This window comes from Mustela nigripes, chromosome 4, assembly GCF_022355385.1.
Source record: "Mustela nigripes isolate SB6536 chromosome 4, MUSNIG.SB6536, whole genome shotgun sequence".
Lineage (NCBI taxonomy): Eukaryota > Metazoa > Chordata > Mammalia > Carnivora > Mustelidae > Mustela > Mustela nigripes.
Window position 1 is genome coordinate 159,855,959 of NC_081560.1, and position 20,482 is coordinate 159,876,440.

Below are 20,482 nucleotides of genomic sequence, written 5' to 3' on the forward strand. Positions count from 1 at the left end.
GGGTGGTGGTTGGCATTACATGAACTAACAGATCTTTTAATTATAGATGAACTCTGCTCTTACTCATTCCTTTATTTTAGAATGACTGGAAGTGGAAGGTTTTGGAAAAAGGAGAATGGGAAGTTTTTCCACAGGAGCAAAGAATTACTGGAATCAAAAAAATACACTCAAGTCGGATGTTAAAATATTTGCAAAGAATTTTTTGAAATTCTTTTTTTAAGGAAGAGAACCGCCTTCAAAATATTAACAGAGGGACCAGATTATAGGTTTACAATGAAAACTCAAGACAGAAAAACATGTAAGTGAAACGTTAAGTATTACTTTATTTGTGTGAAAGTAAGATTTTAGGGAGACCAAATCAAAACAAAATCACTCCTTAGGTATTGTAAAATATATGAAAGCTTAACACATTGAAACTTAACATTTATAGTAAATTCAGCCAAGTGGCTAAGAATTTCTCAAGAAGTTGGAGTTAACGGTGGCATGTTTAAAATTAGTTTGCATGGGGCACCTGGCTGCCTTAGTCGGAAGAGCCTGTGACTCCTGATCTTGGGGTTAGGAGTTCGAGCCCCATGCTGGGTGTAGAGCTTACTTAATAAATAAATAAATAAATAAACTTTAAAAAAATTACGAAAAAATGGAATTGGTTTGCATAACCGCTGGTTTACTGAGTGCCATTCTCAACCAGCTTTCCTTACAGGAGCTCTACAGAATAACATGTTCATGCCTGTTTTGAAATGCCAGATGCAAAATGGTCCATAATGCAACTCTTAGGATTTCTGAGTGTGATTTTTATTCTGTTAATGAAAAAATGTTATGGAACTGTATCTCAGAGATTTTCATGGATACCTTTGAGAAAATATGACTTGTAAACAACCACTCAATTTATCCACACAACACACTTCATGAGTGTTCTTTTTTCCTCTTTTTTTTTTATAAGTTCATTTTCACAGAAGTTTCTCTCATGTATAAAGTATAGCTATCTACGTGTTACCTTTTTATTTTATCTTGATTCACCATAAGAAGTCAGTCATGTCCCAAATTTAGCAAAAAAGTTGAAGTTCAAATCTTCAGTTGGCGTCAAATATATAACAATCACAAACCAGTCTAAGAGAAGTTTTCAAAAGCCATTATCAATTAACTTTTTTTTTTTTAAGATTTTTTAAATTTTTAAGTAACCTCTATACCCCCACATGGGGCTTGAACTCATAACCCCGACAAGAGTTGTGTGGCCCACTGACTCAGTCAGGCCCCCTATTTATTAACTTATTAATAACAGTTCATTAATGTATACAAGACACATACTTTGTAAAAAAGAGCAGGCCATGCACAAGGAATTTCACAAAAGTGTTCTAAACAGGCTAAAGTTTTTTCCCCTTATTTCAAAAGAGCATCCATCCGTAGTCGATAACTTTAGAGGACAGGCAATTAAGGAAGAAAGAAAATCACTTTTAATCTAACTACCAAGGGACTTCTTTACAAATACGGGGTCTTCAGAGAGTCTCCTGTCCTCAGACAGTTTGGCTGGCAGACTGGACACTGTCCGCCCGGCACGGTCTCAGTCTGCACTGCCACTTTATTTTGTGACTTGAGGGTCTCACCAGAAGCCTCCCTTCTACAGAGATGAGGGAGTCCCACCAGAAGGCTCATGGAGACCAGAGAGTGGGGTCCAGGGAGGGGAGGCGGGGTAACCAGCACACTCTCGCCTCCCAGCTCCAGGCCTCATGACCTAACACCTGTTCTCTCCCTGGTTTGACTGGATCTGAAATGCGTGGTGAGCTGAGCCAGCTCCTGGATGTCACCATGGTCCTAACCATCCTCCTATTCTGCGCAGGAAGGCGTCCTCCCGCTTCCTGGATCACTTCCTATGCCCCCCCCACCCCATGTCCCTGCCCTGGGGCTTTCCAGCTCTGTCCTCTGGGAACTCTCTTACGGGAAGAAGAGAACAGGAGCCAGGTCCCCGCGGTGTCAGTGGCGGGCTCTCCTGGCCTCGGCCCAGGCCTCCAGGGCCAGAGAAACGGGGGTGTGCGAAGAAGCCGTGTCGAAGGCAGAGAAGGCAGGAGCAGCAGCGGCCATGGTGACAGAGTACTTACTTGGGGTTCAGAGGCTAAATTCATCTTGTACGGATGACGCTTCCCTTCCTCGGTCACCAGCGGGGACCAGATCTTTTGTTCTGATCTGCAACAGATGGACAAAACTATTGTTTCATTCATGCTAAATAATATATGCTAAAATCCAGAAAATGCCCCTTCTTGCCTGACTTCTGGCCTCTGAACAAGGGCTCTGCCACCTGCCTTCCCCTCTGTTTGCCAGTCTGATGATGTTTTGTCTGATGGGGGCAACACTCCGCCCCCGAGGGGCTTCCCATGTGGCTCAGACCTCTTCCAGCCTCATCCTCTCTCACTGTGTCACGGCCCCCAGCACACCAGCCTCCTCCCCCTCCCCACGCTCCTGAGAAGCCTCGTGCTGTAAGCCTTCCGTCAGGACAGACCGAGCTTCTCCTCTCCTGCTCCTAGTGTTCTTGAGCCAGGCCAGGTAAGCGACTTGTAATTCGTGAAGCACGGTTGGCCCAAATAAAAGCGCTGCCTCCCTTCTTGAGGATGCAGAGGATTTCTCTGTACTGATCATACAGAAACAACCTCAGCCTAGTCCCCACTTCCATTCGTGTAATTTGTTCCTCTCCAAGAGCAAGAGAATGCTTATGCCAATCCTGCATGGTCAGAGAGCTAAGCACAGGGCCAGAGAGACACAGGACATACCTGATGAGTTCACTGGCAAATGAATAAAAAAAAGAAAGAAAGAATGAATGAATGAATGTCTCTGAAAAGATTTGGACAGGGGCGCGTGGGTGGTTCAGTGGGTTAAAGCCTCTACCTTTGGCTCAGGTCGTGATCTCAGGGTCCTGGGATCGAGCCCCGCATCAGGCTCTCTGCTCAGCGGGGAGCCTGCTTCCCACCCCTCTCTCTGCCTGCCTCTCTGCCTACTTGTGATCTCTCTCTCTCTCTGTCAAATAAATAAATAAATATTAAAAAAAGAAAGAAAGAAAAGGTTTGGACTGAGATAGAAATGGAGATGAGAATGAGGGACAAATGTTCTTTTGAGGGGATAGAAAAAGATGGTGTGGGGTGCCTGGCTGGCTCAGTAGGTAGAGCATGTTGACTCTTGATCTCAGGGTCATGAGTTCAAGTCCCATGTTGGGTGTAGAGTCTACTTGAAAAAAATTGAAAACAAAGGTGCACCTCCTATGAGGCCAGGGCTCTGAAGTATACACAATGTTTGGAACTCCTGCCCCACACTTGGTCCTCTCACCAGTCCTACAGCACATGGTAGAAAAAGTAATAAATCTAGTTCATAGGTATGAACTGGAGCAAAGGGTTCATGATGACGAGCAGTGGAAGCTAAAGTTAAGGCATTAAACAGCAGGTTAGCAGAAGATCAGAATGAAGAATGTGAACTTTTTTAAAAAAAGATTTTATTTATTTGACAGAGGGACAGCACAAGCAGAGGGAACGGCAGAGGGAGAGGGAGAAGCAGGCTCCCCACTGAGCAGAGAGCCCGACGCGGGGCTCCAACCCAGGACCCTGGGATCATGACCTGAGCTGAAGGCAGACACTTAACCTAGGAGCCATCCAGGTGCCCTGAAGAATGTGAACTTGATCCAACAGGAAGGAGGGAGCTCGTAAAGGTTAAACCAAAGCTCTCCTAAAATCACGTCCTTGTACTGCCGCTCCCAAGACTAAACGGAAGCAGGATGGGAAATTCCACCCCTGTTACAGCTCCCAGCGGCCTCTCCTCACACGGCAACCTGGGAGAACATGAGGTCTCCCTTCCTGTAGTGCACTTAAGCTCACATGCAGCATTCTTATAAGGTGCTATTTCGCCCTCCTGGGGCCTACCCGCTGCGTGCGGTGGTGGGGCACGAGTGGTAGCCTCGTACATTGTCAGTGGTTTCCAGGAAGAAACCTTCATTTCATTTTACCTGACAATACTTCACTGATTTTACTTCCTCAAAGTTTTGGTTGGTCATGTTGGAGCAAGTGAAAATGCAAAGCTCCTAGAGAAAGACGCCCACACTCTGAACAGCACCAGGAAAATTCGAGAGAAAAAGGAACAACCTGGGGAAATCCCAATCCTATAGACCTGCCAGCCTGGGCCTGTCTGCAGCACACATGGCGCGGAGCTGGGGCCTGAGGCCGACCTGCTCACACGCTGCCTCCCGTAGAGGGCTGAGTGTTTCCATGGGCCTTACCTGGTGACTGTGAGAGTCATGTTGTCTGTGCAGCCCTTGATTTTGTTCTGAGCTTCCAAGTGTGTCATGCTGCTGGTATTTTCCCCATCGATGGCTGTGATCACATCTCCGATGCATAAGTTAGCTATCGCAGCCTTGCTTCCGGGAGTGACCTGTAAATAAAAGGAAGAGTGGTCAGTTACCCTTTGTCTCCAAGGAAGTCACTGAGTAAGTTACCACTGTAGTCACTGATGTGGACCAGAGCATCTGAAGAGGAAAAAGGGTGGAAATCATAAGTTTCAATAACAACAATCCTTACTATCTCCATAACACATTATGGGTCACACAGAGTCCTTTCCTATACACCATGTCATGGGGTCCTTCTAAGAAAGGACACATATCAGTCAGTCTCTATTTTAGAGACCAGGACACTGAGGCTGAAGAAGATCTGCGATTTACCTGGGATCCCCCAACTGGTGTATCACTACATTACCAGCAATCCAACTAGGATATTTCCAGAGCCAGAACACAACCCTGAAGCCAGACCCAATGTTCTTCCCACAGAACCTTATTGCTTCCTTAAAATAAATTACCAAGTACATTAAAAACACACACATGTGGAGAACATTACATACAGCAACAGCCTATTTCTATAAAAATCTTATTATTTAAGCACAGAAAAAAATTGGAACACTGCACATAAAACTGTTCACAGTTACACATTTCCATAATGTTTCCGTTTTTTACAATGATCTTGAATTACTCTTGTAATTAAACAAAGGAATAAAGGGGCACTTGGGTGGCTCAGTCAGCTGAGTATCTGACTCCTGATTTCAGCTCAGGTCTTGATGTCAAGGTCATGAGTTCAAGCCCCGTGTTGGGCTCCACACTGGGCAGAGAGCCTACTTTAAAAAAAAAAAAAAAAGGCAGTAAAGAATATTTTACAATACAGTAGTGTGGCTCACATGGGTCCATCTCCTCCCATCTGAGGAAGTTGACTATGGTTAGGATCATCCCCCATAGGTGGCTTGTTTCCTGCAGGTCGAATCTTCTGAATTAGCGGTTCCGAATTTATGAGCCACCAATGCTTGAAGAAAGCCAGTCAATTACTGCAGTGGGCTGTCAAATCCATCTGTCTGCTGGGCCTTACATGCACACGGGAAAAATACCATGTTCCACTCGCAGACGTACAGCTATTTTTCAAGCGAACGACAGAGGCTGTTGCAATGAATAAAGCAAAAACGCATTCCGTAGCCGTAATAACTACACAGTAATTTTTTGCTACTAGGTATTTTCTAAACCAAGCAATACCAAAAACACTACTATCGTCCCAGTGTTGGTCCGTGACTTTTATATTCAAAGACCTTCCCTGATGGGACTGCAAGGCGCCCCCCAGGAGCAGAATCAGGTGACACAGACTCCCAGTGCTCACAGGATCTTGCCCCCCCCCCCCCCCCGTCCCTTGGAACCAACCAGGGGAGATTCTGTGAACATCTGGGGTCTCCACAAAGCTGAACCAGGGGTCAGGAGCCCCTTGAGGCACCAGGCTAGATAGAACACAAGGTTTATGCCCTCAGCCTCCATATCTCATGCCGTTTTCAGCAGCCACGCTTTCTAATCAGCCCTCAGCAATCTGAAAATCTGTCTGCCCTTTGCACTGTGGTATCCCCAGTGTCTGGCCCCTTCTGAGATGGCCAGTATGAGGCTGCTGTCATGGTCCACCCCCTCATCACCTCCGTGACCCCATAAAGCAAGTGGTGGATGGCTTGATCCTTTGGGTCCCTTCTGGCTCAGATGTGCTAGGACTTTATCAGGCAAACTCTTCTGGAATGTAGCAGGAAGTGGAAGCCAGTGCAGAGATCCTGACCTCTTAACCTTCCTTTCTGGCTTTCCCATCATTTGTTTACCAGAGATCTGTCTTTGCAAAAGCCCCTGGGGCGCCTGGCTGGCTCAGCTGGTGCAGCACGAGACTCCTGATCTTGGGGTTGTGTGGTCTCGGGGTTGTGAGTTCAAGCCCCAAATGGGGTGTAGAGATTCCTTAAAATCTTCAAAGGGGTGCCTGAGTGGCTCAGTTGGTTAAGTGGCTGCCTTCAGCTCAGGTCATGATGCCAGGGTCCTGGGATGGAGCCTGGCATCAGACTCCCTGCTCAGTGGGAAGCTTGCTTCTCTCTCTTCCTCTGCTGCTCCCCAACTTGTACTGTCAAATAAATAAAACCTTAAAATACACACACACAGGCCCCTGGGTGGCTCAGTGGGTTAAGGCCTCTGCCTTTGGCTCAGGTTATGATCTCAGGGTCCTGGGATCGAACCCCACATCGGGCTCTCTGCTCAGCAGAGCCTGCTTCCCCGCTCTCTCTCTCTGTGTGCCTCTCTGCCTACTTGTGATCTCTGTCAAATAAATAAAATCTTTAAAAAAAAATACACACACATACACATACACACAATAAATGAATAAATAAAAAGCAAGAGCCCTGATCCAAGGCTCAGACCTTCTTCTCATCCAGCCACTGGGAAAAGACCCGTTATCCAGGCAAGGGCAGGCTGTTCTCCTCTCAGTTTGCAGGGCGGAGTCAGTCCTTGGGTGAACCTGTACATGCAATGAAAACAAATCCATCTTCTGCGCCTTTCCTGCGGAAGACTGGCTGGTAGGACTTCATGTATATTTCACTTTGTCCTAAAGAACCATATACACCCCTTGTTTTAAAAATGGTCCTAAGTAGGGGTGCCTGGGTGGCTCAGTCGTTAAGTATCTGCCTTCAGCTCAGGTCATGATCTCAGGGTGCTGGGATCGAGTCCGGCATCAGATTCCCCGCTCAGCGGGAAGTCTGCTTCTCCCTCTGCCTCTCTCTCCCTCTGTGCATTCTCCCTCTCTCATTCTCTCTCAAACAAATAAAGTCTTTAAAAAATAAAAATATAAATAAATAAATAAGGTTCTAAGTGGGGTGCCTGGCTAGGTCAGTTGGTAGCCATGCAACTCCTGATCTCGGAATCGTGAGTTCAAGCCCTGTGTTTGGCATAGAGCTTTACTTAAAAAAAAAAAAAAAAAAAAAAAGGAAAGAAAAAAAAAGACCCTAAGCATTACTCTATTTGGGATTGGCAATAATTCTGTTGGTAAATTCTATCTCCAGAGAGGACAGCCTGATGGAACCAATCTATCACGGAATCTAACAGTGTTAAAGCTTTTAGTGTGAAATCTAATAGCCTTAAAGAGTCCCCTTAGGGTAAAATCCAAAATCACGAACAAGGCCCAGAAAGACTGTGTTTCCTTCCTCACCCTCGTCAGGCCACCACCCTCCCCCTGCACCCCCAACCCCAGCTGAGCTCTAGCTCCAGGGCCTTCCTTGGTTCTTTCCCACCACAGGGCCTTAGCACCTCCTGTAACTTCTGCTCTGATTAACTCTGTCTCTTCCTTCAGGTCACACTTAAATGACCACTCTCAGAGAGGCCTTCCCTGACCGCCAGTCTAAGGTAGACCCCTGCCTTCCTTTTAACACACTGTTCTTCCTCATGACACTTGTCACATTAGGTCTATTAATCTATTTTGTGGGCTTATTTATTTACTGTCTGAGAGCCCACTAAACAGGATTGTGTCTGCCCTTTGCACTGCGGTATCCCCAGTGCCAGGCACATAGTAGGTGCTCAGTAAATATTTGTCCAACGAATGACCAAGTCTGAAATATCTAGCGTTGTGAAATACATAATCACGTTGCTTCCTTATACCCGTTCAGAAATGATGATTTCAAAAGGAATCAAATGATCATTTCTACCATCACTACCCTGGAACGTGACCACCCACAAAACTAAAATGATGAGACAAGGGTGGAGTGCGGAGGGAAAAGCTTGAGAAAAAAGAAACAGAAGTTTCTTCTCCTTTCATATGCTCTGCTGCTAAGAACTTTGGAATTTCCAGCATTGGTTCAAACGGTCTTGTGGGAGAGGCATTTCTGTTAAGCACATCCTGGCATGTCCTGGACAAGCTAGAACCAGCCTTAAGAGTCCCAAGCCTACGTAACTGAGGCCTGGCCATCCCATTTTCTGGTCTGATTTTTTTTTTTTTTTTTTTTTTAAGCCAAACGGATGGGAAGCCGAAGGAAGTCTCAGAAGGGTACAAAACAACACGGTCAGCTGGGACTCGGATAGAATCACACAGAAACAGATTACGTTCACATTCTCTGAGGCATATACTTTTGCGGGGGGGGAGTGGGGAGAATTTAAATAAGACTAAAGCCCTTTCCCATAGCATCTCCCATTTGACGACCTCACCACCAACATACATTTCACAGATGAGGAAACTGAGATTCAGAGAAGCTGTGACGGATTCAAGGTCTCACAGCTAAAGGCTAGAGGCTGAACTTGAAACCATACCCGCTCATTCCAAATCCCATTCCCTTGCTGGTTACCAAGAGGCCACAAGCAGATGCTCCCAACCTAACTGCGAGAGCCAAAGAGAAATTCAGATCTAAGGCAACCCCCGGGGGCCTCCTCCACTGTGGCCTACAGCCCAAGGAACTCTATCACCAGCCCTGCCACCTGCCGAGTGGCTCTCTCCCCCACAGGACAATCATCTCAACTGCTCTGCACTGGGCAAGACCCAGCGACCCCGCCCTGTTAAAAAAAAAAAAAAAAAAAACCCAGATCAGAAAACCGCCCTGGAAGGGGCCTCAGGGAGAAGACCCCTGTTTCTCCAACACAGGTTCGTCCCCATCCTGAACGGGGCCTCCAATCCCCATGACACACTGTTTGCCATAATCATCTTCGTCACCACAGCCACCAGTTACTACGCTCCTCTAAAGGGCCGGCACAGTGTAAGTATTTGGCAAGGCTTCCCTTCCCTGTCCTCATGCAAGGCAAGAGATGACATGCATCGTTACAGATGAGGGAGTGAAGGAGCAGGGGTCAAAACCGTTTGCAGGAGGCCACACAGCTGGTGGGCTCCGGAGCCCATCCACGCAACCCAGTATCCCGCACTGTCTCTGCTCATTTCCTCCCGATCATCAAATTCCATTAGACCCAGTTCACAACGGAGTCAGCTTCAATATATGAAAAAGAAATCCTGTACGCTCCTCCAAAGAAACAATCCATTAGCTCAATGGACGACCTCAAAAACCCACTTCCAGCTTTCTTCCCCAGAGACCACACAACACAGCTCTTGCTACCTGAGAACAAATGAGTTACATGCAACGATCTCCAGTAATGAACAACCTGCCATTTTCTGCACCATTCACACACGTCTCTCTCGCCCTCTGGCTCTCCCAGGGCACATACTTTGCTCAGAGGCCAGCGGGTAAAACCACCCTATCCTGCAAGATCCTAATGCAGCTTTGCAGCCTTGCTGCCAGACTCCTGAGAGCACAAGAAGGTTTCTGCGGGATTTGATTTCACTTCTAAATGGTGCAGAACAGGACGATGATGCAGCTCTCCCATTTTCTTCAATTTACAGCTAAATAACTAAATACGGCTGTTAGAACCAAGCATACAGCCTGCCCACAGGCTCCTCTGTGATGACCGCAGGTTTCTATTTTCTCCCTCCTCTGTTCCCATTTTCCCTTTCTCCTTCATTCATTCATCAGTCATTCCTTAAGTGTATCCTGAAAGAGAGTGCGGCTCCTTGATTATGGTGTGGCTTCTGAAGTGTCAGATGGCCAGGGTTAGAGTCCTGTCTCTGCCTCCTGTGACCTAAGTATGCTTGGGCAGGACACGTCCCCTCTTCTCACCTAGGAACCAGGAGGGAAAACAGTCCTGACATCAGAAGGCTGTTACAAGGATTACAAGAAATGGTTCACACAGAGCACAATGTCAATCTCTAGAAATATGAGCTACTGTTTACAGATTCTGGGAACCACACAAGGCAGTGGGATACATATCGGCCAGGAAAGGATGGTGCCCACCATGGAGGTGCTCATGGTCTGCTGGGGGAGACAGGCATGTACCACAGCTGGGGAGTGCTGACTAGCTGGGAAGCAAGAGGAATGGGAGCCTAAAGATGGAATCAGGGAAGACTCCCAAGAGGAGGTGTTGCTTAAAACTATGTAAGGGCACTACAGGAGGTGGGAAAGAGCACACCAAGTTATAGGAATGGCATGTGGATGGCATGGATGAAACCCAGGAAGTACAGGGAGAGAAAGGGGATGAGGCTGGAGGTATACACACAGACTCGGCAGTAAGAACCTGTTGTTTTCTAAAAAACCATGACCTGCCTTTGGCTCAGGTCATGGTCACAGAGTCCTGGGATTGAACCCCGCACTGGGCTCCCTGCTCCGTAGGAAGCCTGCTTCTCCTCCTCTCACTCTGTCTGCTTGTGTTCCCTCTCTCACTGTGTCTCTGTCAGATAAATAAAATCTTTAGAAATAAATAAATAAAAATAAAAAGACTGTACTTTGGGGGGCACGTGGGTGGCTCAGTGGGTTAGGCCTCTGCTTTCGGCTCAGGTCATGATCTCAGGATCCTGGGATGGAGCCCCACATCGGGCTCTCCACTCAGCGGGATGCCTGCTTCCTCCTTTCTCTCTCTCTGCCTGCCTCTCTGCCTACTTGTGATCTCTATCTGTCAAATAAATAATAAATAAAATCTTTATTAAAAAAAAAGACTGTACTTTGACAAGCGATGGAAAACTTGCCAATATTTACATGCTGGTAAATTTCACACAAATGTCTACATTCGCAGCTTCTTGTGAAAAATCCGGCAATTCTGGACCTAAACAATCAGCACAGGCTGAGGACCCCCGCCCTCTTAGATAAGACATCAGCTCTCTCTCCATTTGGCACAGCCCCCACTGTGCTCCAGGGCCCTGGACACAGGAACGTTGCCCTACCAGTTGCCATCGATCATCAGAAAATGCACAGCTCAGAGCACCTGTATGGCTCAGTCGTTAAGTGTCTGTCATTATCCCAGGGTCATCATCCCAGGGTCCTCGGATCAAGCCCCGTGATGCGCTCCCTGCTCAGCGGGAAGCCTGCTTCTCCGTCTCCCACTCCCGCTGCTTGTGTTCCCTCTCTCACTGTATCTCTCTGTCAAATAAACAAATAAAATTTAAAAAAAAAAAAGAATTATAACCCTTTTGACAGCAAGGGGATTTTCACCAAATACATGTCCAACAGTTTAACAGTTTTGATGCAGAGCCTTTTTTCCCCTAAGGGGAAAACTGTCTGTATTCAGAAGGTACTGTTACCTGTGTCCAGGAATACAGGGCAATTTCCTGAACGTCCAGAGAACACTGTTATCCTTGCCCCCTTGGAACTGGCATCCATGCTTCAGGCCAGAAATGGACCAGATCACCAGTAACTCAGGAGAACTCTGATATTTGCAAGGATGAGGCAACTGTTCCCAAGCAGGTCAGTCATCAGATCCCCCTGGGCTTTTGTTTTTGTTTTTTAAAGATTTTTATTTACTTATTTGACATAGAAAGAGAGAGACAGCAAGGAGGGAATATAAGCAGGGCCAGCGGGAGAGGAAGAAGCAGGCTTCCTGCTGAGCAGGGAGTCCAACGCTGAGCTGATCCCAGGACCGGGGATCATTACCTGAGAAGAAGCTCAACTCTTAACAACTGGGCCACCCAGGCGCCCTCCCCTGGGGTTTTTAAAAATATAAATAGATCTCCACACTCCACCTCAGACCTGCTGAAGAGGTTCTACACAGATCCCAGGAATCTATATATTTTGTAAAGCTTCCCAGAAATTGCTGATGCTCACCAGGTTTGGAAACATCAAGGAGGTGGTTGACTACTCCTTCCCCTGAAGCTCTCTCCCTGAATGAAGTTATAAGGTAAGCAAAAATACTTAGAGTCTAAAATCTTAGCTCCTCCAGAAACAACCTCAAGGGCTTACATTTCTATTAAGAGATGTAGAAGGCCCTTGAAAGAATATCCATTAGAATAGTATTTCTCTCTCACTGAAACAGAGTGAAAAAAAAAAGTGTACATGTATGTGTGGCACCTATTATGTTGGTCAACATCTTTGTAGATGACATGCAAACTGCATACTGTAAAAGTAATTTCATTCCAGATGTTAAATCACTCACCATGGTGCTATTTTGCCGTGGCCAGACCCCTTACAACTCAACGTGGTGTGCCTTTACAGAAACCACCTGATTTAAAGGTCCTGGCACATCTCTTTCCTTTACTATATTCCAATTTTTAAAAAATCTTATTATGTGTGTTTTTGTGTTGAAATACTGTAAATATATGTGGTTAAATCACCTTAAGTTCTTCTTACAAGTAGGAGAGATAACATAAATAATGATCTAATTCAGCATTCATATAAAACAAGGCTGGTATAAGGTACGTTGGAATTCAAGTTCAATCTCAATGCCACGTGTCTTCAGGGTCAACCTCCATTGATGTAATGGCTGTATCAAAATAGAATATAAATTTAGAAGATTTGGAGCTGGGCAACAGAGCAGCACCTACTCCTGCACTATGCCATTTAGATGTGGAATCTGAAGTCTCTTGAGTCAGATTTTTGACTCAATTTGTTTTTTCAAGCTACATTATATAGCCACAGCAGCTATAGGAGCTTATACAGGTTTGCCTGAAAATCGCCAAGAATGTTTCAAAATGATCTTGGTTCCTCTATAACCATTTAATCAGCAGTGCCCTAATCCAGCTTTGCTTCCCACTCAGTGTAAAAGGAAGCTCCTCACACTAAGGGATGGCAGTTCAAGGGACAGCTCTCCTAGCACGAAAGACCACACATCACTTCTTAGGTAGGAATATAGTTAAAAATGAATTTTAAAAAAAAATACCCTCATTTGTCAAGAAATCACTGAATCGGGGCACCTGGGAGGCTCACTGGGTTAAGCCGCTGCCTTTGGCTTGGGTCATGATCTCAGGGTCCTGGGATCGAGCCCCACATCGGGCTCTCTGCTCAGCAGGGAGACTGCTTCCTCCTCTCTCTCTGCCTGCCTCTCTGCCTACTTCTGTTCTCTCTCTGTCAAATAAATAAATTAAATCTTTTAAAAAAAAAAAAGAAAGAAATCACTGAATCTCTCAAACAAGCCCTTAGGAACCCCATGTGTTATTTTTTTTATTTTTTATTTTTTTAAGATTTTTAAGGAATCCCTACACCCAACATGGGGCTCAAACTCACAACCCCAAGATGAAGAGTCACAGGCTTTACTGACTAAGCCATATGGGCACAACCGCCGCCCCCTGCCATGTGTTTTTAAATCACTTCAATAATCACCATCTATAACTCAAAGCCTAACCATTGACTAAACATGTAACCTTGGCCAAGTTGCTCTCTATACCTCAGTTCACTTATCAAATGAAACTGATGATAGCATTAACCTCATTAGGTTGCTGGGAAGAGTGAGTGACATCATAGGTGTCAAGAATTTATAACAGTGTCTGACATGTAATCGGCACTCAATGCACAGATCACCACTGGAATTTTTTTAACGGCCCCACCACAACCTGATGCCTTCCAGGTGGTGGCTGTAGTGCTAGGTTCTCTCTGTACATCCTCCTAATCCTCCCCACAACCTTTGAAGACAAGCACTATTATCCCCACCCTACAAGTGAGGGTGCTGACACAGGGCTAAGGAATAGACAAGACCGAGTCAGAACCCAGAGCAGGCAGATTCTGAGACTGTGGGACATCAAGACGTCTTTTTTCCTAAACTTCTTTTTTTTTTTTTCTCAAGATTTGATATTTTTTATTTATTTGTTTGTTTGACAGAGAGAGAGACATCAAGAGAGGGAACACAAGCCAGGGCAGAGGGAAAGGGAGAAGCAGGCTTCCAGTCCAGCAGGGAGTCCTATGCAGGGCTCGATCCCAGAATCCTGGGATCATGACCTGAGCCTAAGGCAGCTGCTTAACGAATGAGCCACCCAGGCGCTCCTCGGGACGTGTTTAACTCCTGATTTGCTACAGTACAAAAAAGGCAAAAAGTACAAAACGATGACGTCTACGAGACATGTAAGTTACTATGATATGGTACTTCAGTATTAAAAATGTTACAAGGGCACTGGGGTGGCTTAGTGGGTTAGAGCCTCTGCCTTGGGCTCAGGTCATGATCCCGGGGTCCTGGGATCAGTTCCGCATCAGACTCTCTGCCTGCCTCTATGCCTACTTGTGATCTCTGTCTGTCAAATAAATAAATAAATAAATCTTTTAAAAAATCTTTAAAAAAAAGTTACATGAATGGAAAAAAGTCTAAAAAGTTTCAAACTGTTGGCAGTGTTGACCTCTGAGAAGGAGGACTGGGGAACTTCTTGCTGTATGCCTTCCATGTTTTTGTTATTTGATTTTTTGGTAACATGCATGAGAGTTTCTATAGAAAGTCTTAACTGAAGTACAACACGCACACAGAAAACTGCATAAGCTCTAAATCCACAGCGGGCCAGATCCTCACACAGGGAGAACACCCATGAACCCAGCACTCAATGAAGAAACACAACTGAGCTTCCAAAGGCCCCTTCTGCCTCCTTCCCTTCACTAAGCTCTGACCCTGACCTCTAACACATGGGTTAATTTTGCCTGATCAATTTTATACAACTGGAATCCCACTTTCTCTCAATACAGTGTGCCTGTGTGTGTCTCATTTGTGTCACTGTGCACGGCTGCAATTCCTGTTGCTGTCCTGTGGCCCGTACCTACCCTGCCATCCATTTATGCATTCTACTGTTGTTAGACACGGAAATCATCTGAGTTTGGGGCTACTGTGAATAGTGCGGCTCTGGAAACTCTTGACATGCTTTTGGCTTGCCCATACAGACATATTTCCATGGAGTATTTAACTAGCGGAATTGTTGGTCGTAGGATATGGGTACGTTCAGCTTTAGAACCATGAGTATTTTTTATAATTTGTTTTAAAAATTAATGGGTATAAATCACTGAGGTACCATCTGAATTTGGCCCACGTGTATGCCTTTCAGACATCTTTATCTTCCGTAGGTCATACCTATGTCCTTATTGTCTCATGTGACAGAGGAGTAGTCATAGCCATAAAAACCGGGTCCTGAGTCCTTGGTCAAGAACCCGTGCTCCTGGGGCGCCTGGGTGGCTCAGTGGGTTAAGCCTCTGCCTTCGGCTCGGGTCATGATCTCAGGGTCCTGGGATCGAGTCCCATATCGGGCTCTCTGCTCGGCGGGGAGCCTGCTTCCCTCTCTCTCTGCCTGCCTCTCCATCTACTTGTGATTTCTCTCTGTCAAATAAATAAATAAAATCTTTAAAAAAAAAAAAGAACCCGTGCTCCTTTGGGAAATCATCTTTAATGTTTGCGGCAAGAAAGCAGTGTTCTACATCATGAAAGGGCACAGCAGGCCTCAGTTACGGATGAGCCTTGTAGTTGACCTGAGCTAAGTCTAACGGAAGGGTTAACAATCACACAGGGTGTTAAGTGCCACACGGAAATTACCTCCTTTTCCTTTCTGAGTTTGTGGGTCCATTTCATTTTGGCCTTGACTCGGCTGCTACTTTCCTGGCCCATCACTGGCTAGATAAGTTGCATCTGTCTATCCCTAGTCATCTTCGTTTGATCCAAAAACTGCCCCCAAATTCCCTCTGCCCCAAACTGGCAGGCTTCTCTCTAACCCACCAAATCCTCTGCACTTCTGTTCTCCACTGTCCTCGGGGTGGGGTGGGGGGGCATGGAATCCCACAGCTGGACTGTCAGTTTTCACAGGCGGGGGCTTCTGGCTTTGCAGGGGAATAGGGAGGGGGAGGCACTGCTCCCTGGGATGCTCTGAGCTCCAGGAGCTCTAGGGCGGAAGCCACAAAGCAGCTGGAGGGCCCCCACAGCCAACGCTCAGGGGTACAGCGGGTTCCGGGGTGAGGAACCCAAGAGGGTCCCCCCTACCCATCCTATCATCCCTGTACTACCTTTAGCACTTCTCAGAGCTGAGCTGTGTGCCATGATCACCACCAATAAAATACTGACAGTCGTGGGTGATTAAGAGGCAGAAGAGAGTGGTTAAAGCTGGCCTGGGATCCAGGCTGTCTCACTTCGAATCCCAGCTCTGCAATTTACGGACTGAGTGTCCTGTGTATCTGTGTCATGGGTTGTGGGGAGCACAAAAGATAAGGCAGGAGTGCATGGAGCCCAGAGTGAGTGTTCAAGAAATGTCAGGTGCTATTAAAGTAGTTGTTTTGAAAAAGAGATCAAGGCTACGGGCTTTGAAGCCAGGCGGGTCAAATTCTAGCTCCATCACCTGTAAGAAGCAGGCCAAGTACTGAACACTTCATCCCTCAGTTTCCTCAACTGCAAAATGGGTGTCTTAATTGGATCCGCTTCACAAGATACGTGTAAAGATGACTGTGGGAATATATTAAGCACACAGAACAGTGCCTGGTATTTAAAATGTCCTATATACATTTTAACTGTGGTCATTATTGCAAGCTGGTCAAATAAATATATCTCGTACAATCTTTCCAGTGTAAACTGAGGCTCCTATGATTAACAGAAGAGTCATCTCAACACAGATATTCATAGATTAATAACATAACATAAATTCATCTAAAAACGTTTTTGAATTCAGAATACATTTTCTTAACTCACAGTTGAAGGTACGACCAATGCCTTATGCCCAAAGCCGGAACACTTTTTACAACAGAGAGTAGGCTCTCATATTTAAAGGGTACAAGACCCAGTGGGTCTGCTTGTTTATTATTTTATCTTTACAGAAAAGCAGCCCCTAGAGAAGGTGTGCACCTTGACCCCAGGGACCCCAGGGCTCCCCCACTGTGGTGCTGGGGACTGGAGCAGAGCTCAGCTTGAGTCCCTGCCCTGGACCCCTTAGTAGGCAACCCACAGATATGTAGCAACTTCCCCAGGATTTCCATGGGCACACACTGAAGTCCAATCATCCTTTAAAAAATTAATTTTCTGCCCTAGCCATGTTTGCTCATTTTTACCCAATTTCTACCCTTTCTTTTAAAAGGAAGTGAAAAACTATGTAAATTCAAACAAATTACCTAACCTACAGGCACTGGAGCTTCTCTGTGAAAGGCAAAGAATGCAGGCTTTCCTCTCCCAAGAGCAAGGGGATGGCGTGGGGAACAAGCACAGCTTGGAAGCCAGTCCCCGGCCTGCTCCCGGCATAAGACTGACTGTCCTGTCCGCTGCTTTTCTGAGTCCTGATCCGCTGAGGAGAGTGTGACCTTGGCAGTTAGGTGATAATCTCCTCTTGGTCATCGGCCTTGCAACAATCCCTGAAAGACATTCTTCTCCCCTCTCCTCCTCCAAGACCAACCCTGGCATTTAGGAGGCTGGGCTGGGGGGAATATCTGGTCAGAGGTCCTGACGAAGCCTGGTGGATTTCCCGCCAGCAGGCTCAACCATTCACTCACGTGCTGTTCCAGGGGCACCCACACTGGGCGTAGAGAGGACTTAAAAAAAAAAAAAAAAAATGATTGGAAGCACTTAAATGCTATTCCCTTTGATGGACCCTCTTCCTCCTCTCGCTGTAGATCAACCATGATCAGCTGCAGCAGCTAACATTTCCCAGGTGAGGGAGAGCAGGGCAAGGGCTATTAATGCGGAACGAGGCTTTATGGACATTTCTTGCCCTTCACAATCTGACACGCAGGCCCTGCTCTTTCCACCTTTAGGATATGACATAAATCTACTTCAGTCTGAAAATAACAGCTCTTCAAAATCAGAAAAGGCCCTCTGGCGACAAAGTATCCATTATTAAGCTTCCCTTAGGATGCCCAAGCAAAGGATACAGCATTCTCCATAAAACCACATTGCTCTTAGCAAAGGCTTACTCAAGAGGCAAGTGACAGCTCCTCCCAGCAAGAGCACCCCCTTATCTCTGGCCCCACCCCTTCCTGTCTTTTGTCAGTTACTGGGAGAGAAAAACAGTCAACATAAATTGAGCAGCAATTTTGGCCTGGGTGTGGATTCTCTGAAGGCTTCCCTTGAAAGCAACTAGAGGAAATAAGACATTGATATGGGCGGGGGGGGGGGGGGGGGGTGGACCACCTCAAGGAGATGGCCAACTGAAGCTTTGGAGCAAGAAGTGACAGAGAACAAAATCTCAGGGGACAGAGGCAAATGTGTGTGGCTAGATCACCAGGGAGTCCAAGGTAGGGGCCTCAAGTGAGAAACTGGGAAAAGGAAGAAAGTTGGTTTATGTACATTTAAAGCTGAAAACCTGGATTGAAATTTTATCACAGTAGCACTCATGAGAACAATGAGGCGTGAAAGCAGCTCTTCTCACACACACAACACAGGATCTGTAGGATTCTGCCCAGAAACAGGTAAGATGAAGCCATGGTGTTCAGGACACACATTTAGGGAGTAAAACTATAAAGAAAAACAAGGAGTTGCTTTTCCTAAGTCAGGACTGGATTATGTCTGGTGTGCTTATTCTATTTATTTATTCTATTTATAACTGGGGTGCTGGTAGTGTTCTAGTTCTTGACCTGGGTGGGGGCACTATACAGGTATTTATTTCATAATTATTTGCTTTGCATCTATATTTTGGACTCTTTTATTTCAAAAAAGAAAAAGAAACAATTTCAAGTACACAAGACTACAGTTCCACTCGGGAGCTTTAGCAGTTTAAAGAAAGAGTAGAGCCAATATCAGAGTAATTCACTCAAGAGAGAGCAAACATAATTAAACGAAAGGCACTTCTCTCCTCCTGTAACTTTTACGTTTGCTTTGGTGTGGAGACTCATAGTCTACCTATATAAAACCATACTAGTAAAGTGTATCCGCCCAAAATGATAAACGTAGCACACCTACCAACCAGAGGGTGTGTATGTCTGTCACTGCTCATACCTCCCCACTCCTGTTCACTGTTTCCAGAGCACTCTGATGTTCCTGAACTCGCCACCTGTGGCTGGGGTTATCCCCATGGCAGAGATGGAGGAGGAAGCCTCAGACAGCAGAAAGCTCACCCCCAGGTACAGCTCAAGTCTGAAGCAGAAACCAGACCCCCACCAGATCGTGACGACCCCCCCAGGCCCCTTAATGACCACTTTCCCAACCCCAGGAGGTGGCACGTTCCTTCCACATAGAAATGAGAAGAAACAAGTGAACCACCCTGAAACACAAGAACGTCACCTCCTCTGAGTCACTTTCACTTTTCAATAAAAGCAACTGCCAAGGGCATTATAAAGATTAGCTTCTCTCCCTAGACCTTGAGCACCTTGAAAACGGAGCTCTGTCCTCTCATATCTGGGACTCCCAAGGCACTGCACGGTACATGCTCATTAAACATTATATCGCTCATAACGCAATGAAGAAATACATTTAAGGTACAAACCAGTGAATGTAGTCTTGTGGGTTCCACGCTACATGGTCATTCCTGCACAGTGCCACTTGCACTGACTTTTTAAAGCAGTTAAAATGATGGGTGGTAACTGCCCTTTTAACAGACCGGCCATATATCTTCCACTTCTTTAAAAAAGGGTTTCGTGTCATATATAAATTCAGAAGTTGAAAGGGCTGACAGGTTAATTATAGACACAAAGAGCAAGGACAAATGGACTATGAGGTAAGGGAGTCTAAATGTGCCTTCCCTAGACAAGCATTTATTAATAAGCCTGCAAACATTTACTGGGGACGGCCAGGTTCAGCTGTGTGCCAGGCTTGGAGAAAGCACAGTACCTACACTTGAGGAATTCGGCGGGTAAGTAGGAAGACAGCATGTACCTACCCAAAGAATCCAAGAAGTCCCCTCAGGACAGCAGGTAGAAGAAATAGCGAACAGGGCCCACGAACTGAGACACCTGCCCCCTTTGCTTTGATGGGATGATCAGAGAAGACCTCCTCACTGGGCTAGACCCGCCTGGAAGGAAATGTGGCTAGGACTGTGGCTGGCCGAGAAGCCAAGCAGAGGCTCCCAGTACTTTGCCTCCCGCACCACCCACCATATTCCTTCAGCTTCTGGAGGTGGGGATTTCAGTAAAAAAAAAAAAAACACAAAAACAAAACAAAATGCCACAGGGATCTTCCCTTCTCTCTCCCTCCTCCCCACTAAGAACAAAGAGATGTTCAGATGGCTGAGGAGGCAAGTTTAGGGTCAGCTTCAGCAAGCAGATGGCCCCCAAAATGGAACACCAGGCCTCTAGGCAGGGCATGGACCCCAGAGACTGCTTTGTGCTCTCCCTTTTCATTAAGTCGGAAAATATTTATTGGCCGCCGTCTAGGTGCAGGCAGTGAATAAGGCAACTCCCATGGGAACATTACAGTTAGTCTAGAGGAGATGACCAAAGCCTGGGCCTCCAAACCCTGAGTCTGAGTCTCCCGGGTGGTGTCTGCTTTAGTTGGGGGCAACGGGCCTGGTGGTCTCCGATTGAACCT

General features: G+C 46.2%; 1 protein-coding gene across 1 annotated transcript in view; it reads right to left on the reverse strand.

Moving 5' to 3' along the window:
• The window catches only part of PDLIM1 (PDZ and LIM domain 1), a 45,803-nt gene that overhangs the window by 24,280 nt on the left and 1,041 nt on the right, over window positions 1-20,482 (reverse strand). The window contains exons 2-3 of the mRNA XM_059398173.1: window positions 4,250-4,401; window positions 2,094-2,178 (exon numbers count right to left, since the gene is read on the reverse strand). Of these exons, the coding sequence (XP_059254156.1) occupies window positions 2,094-2,178; window positions 4,250-4,401 (237 nt within the window). The remainder of the gene's footprint in view (window positions 1-2,093; window positions 2,179-4,249; window positions 4,402-20,482) is intronic.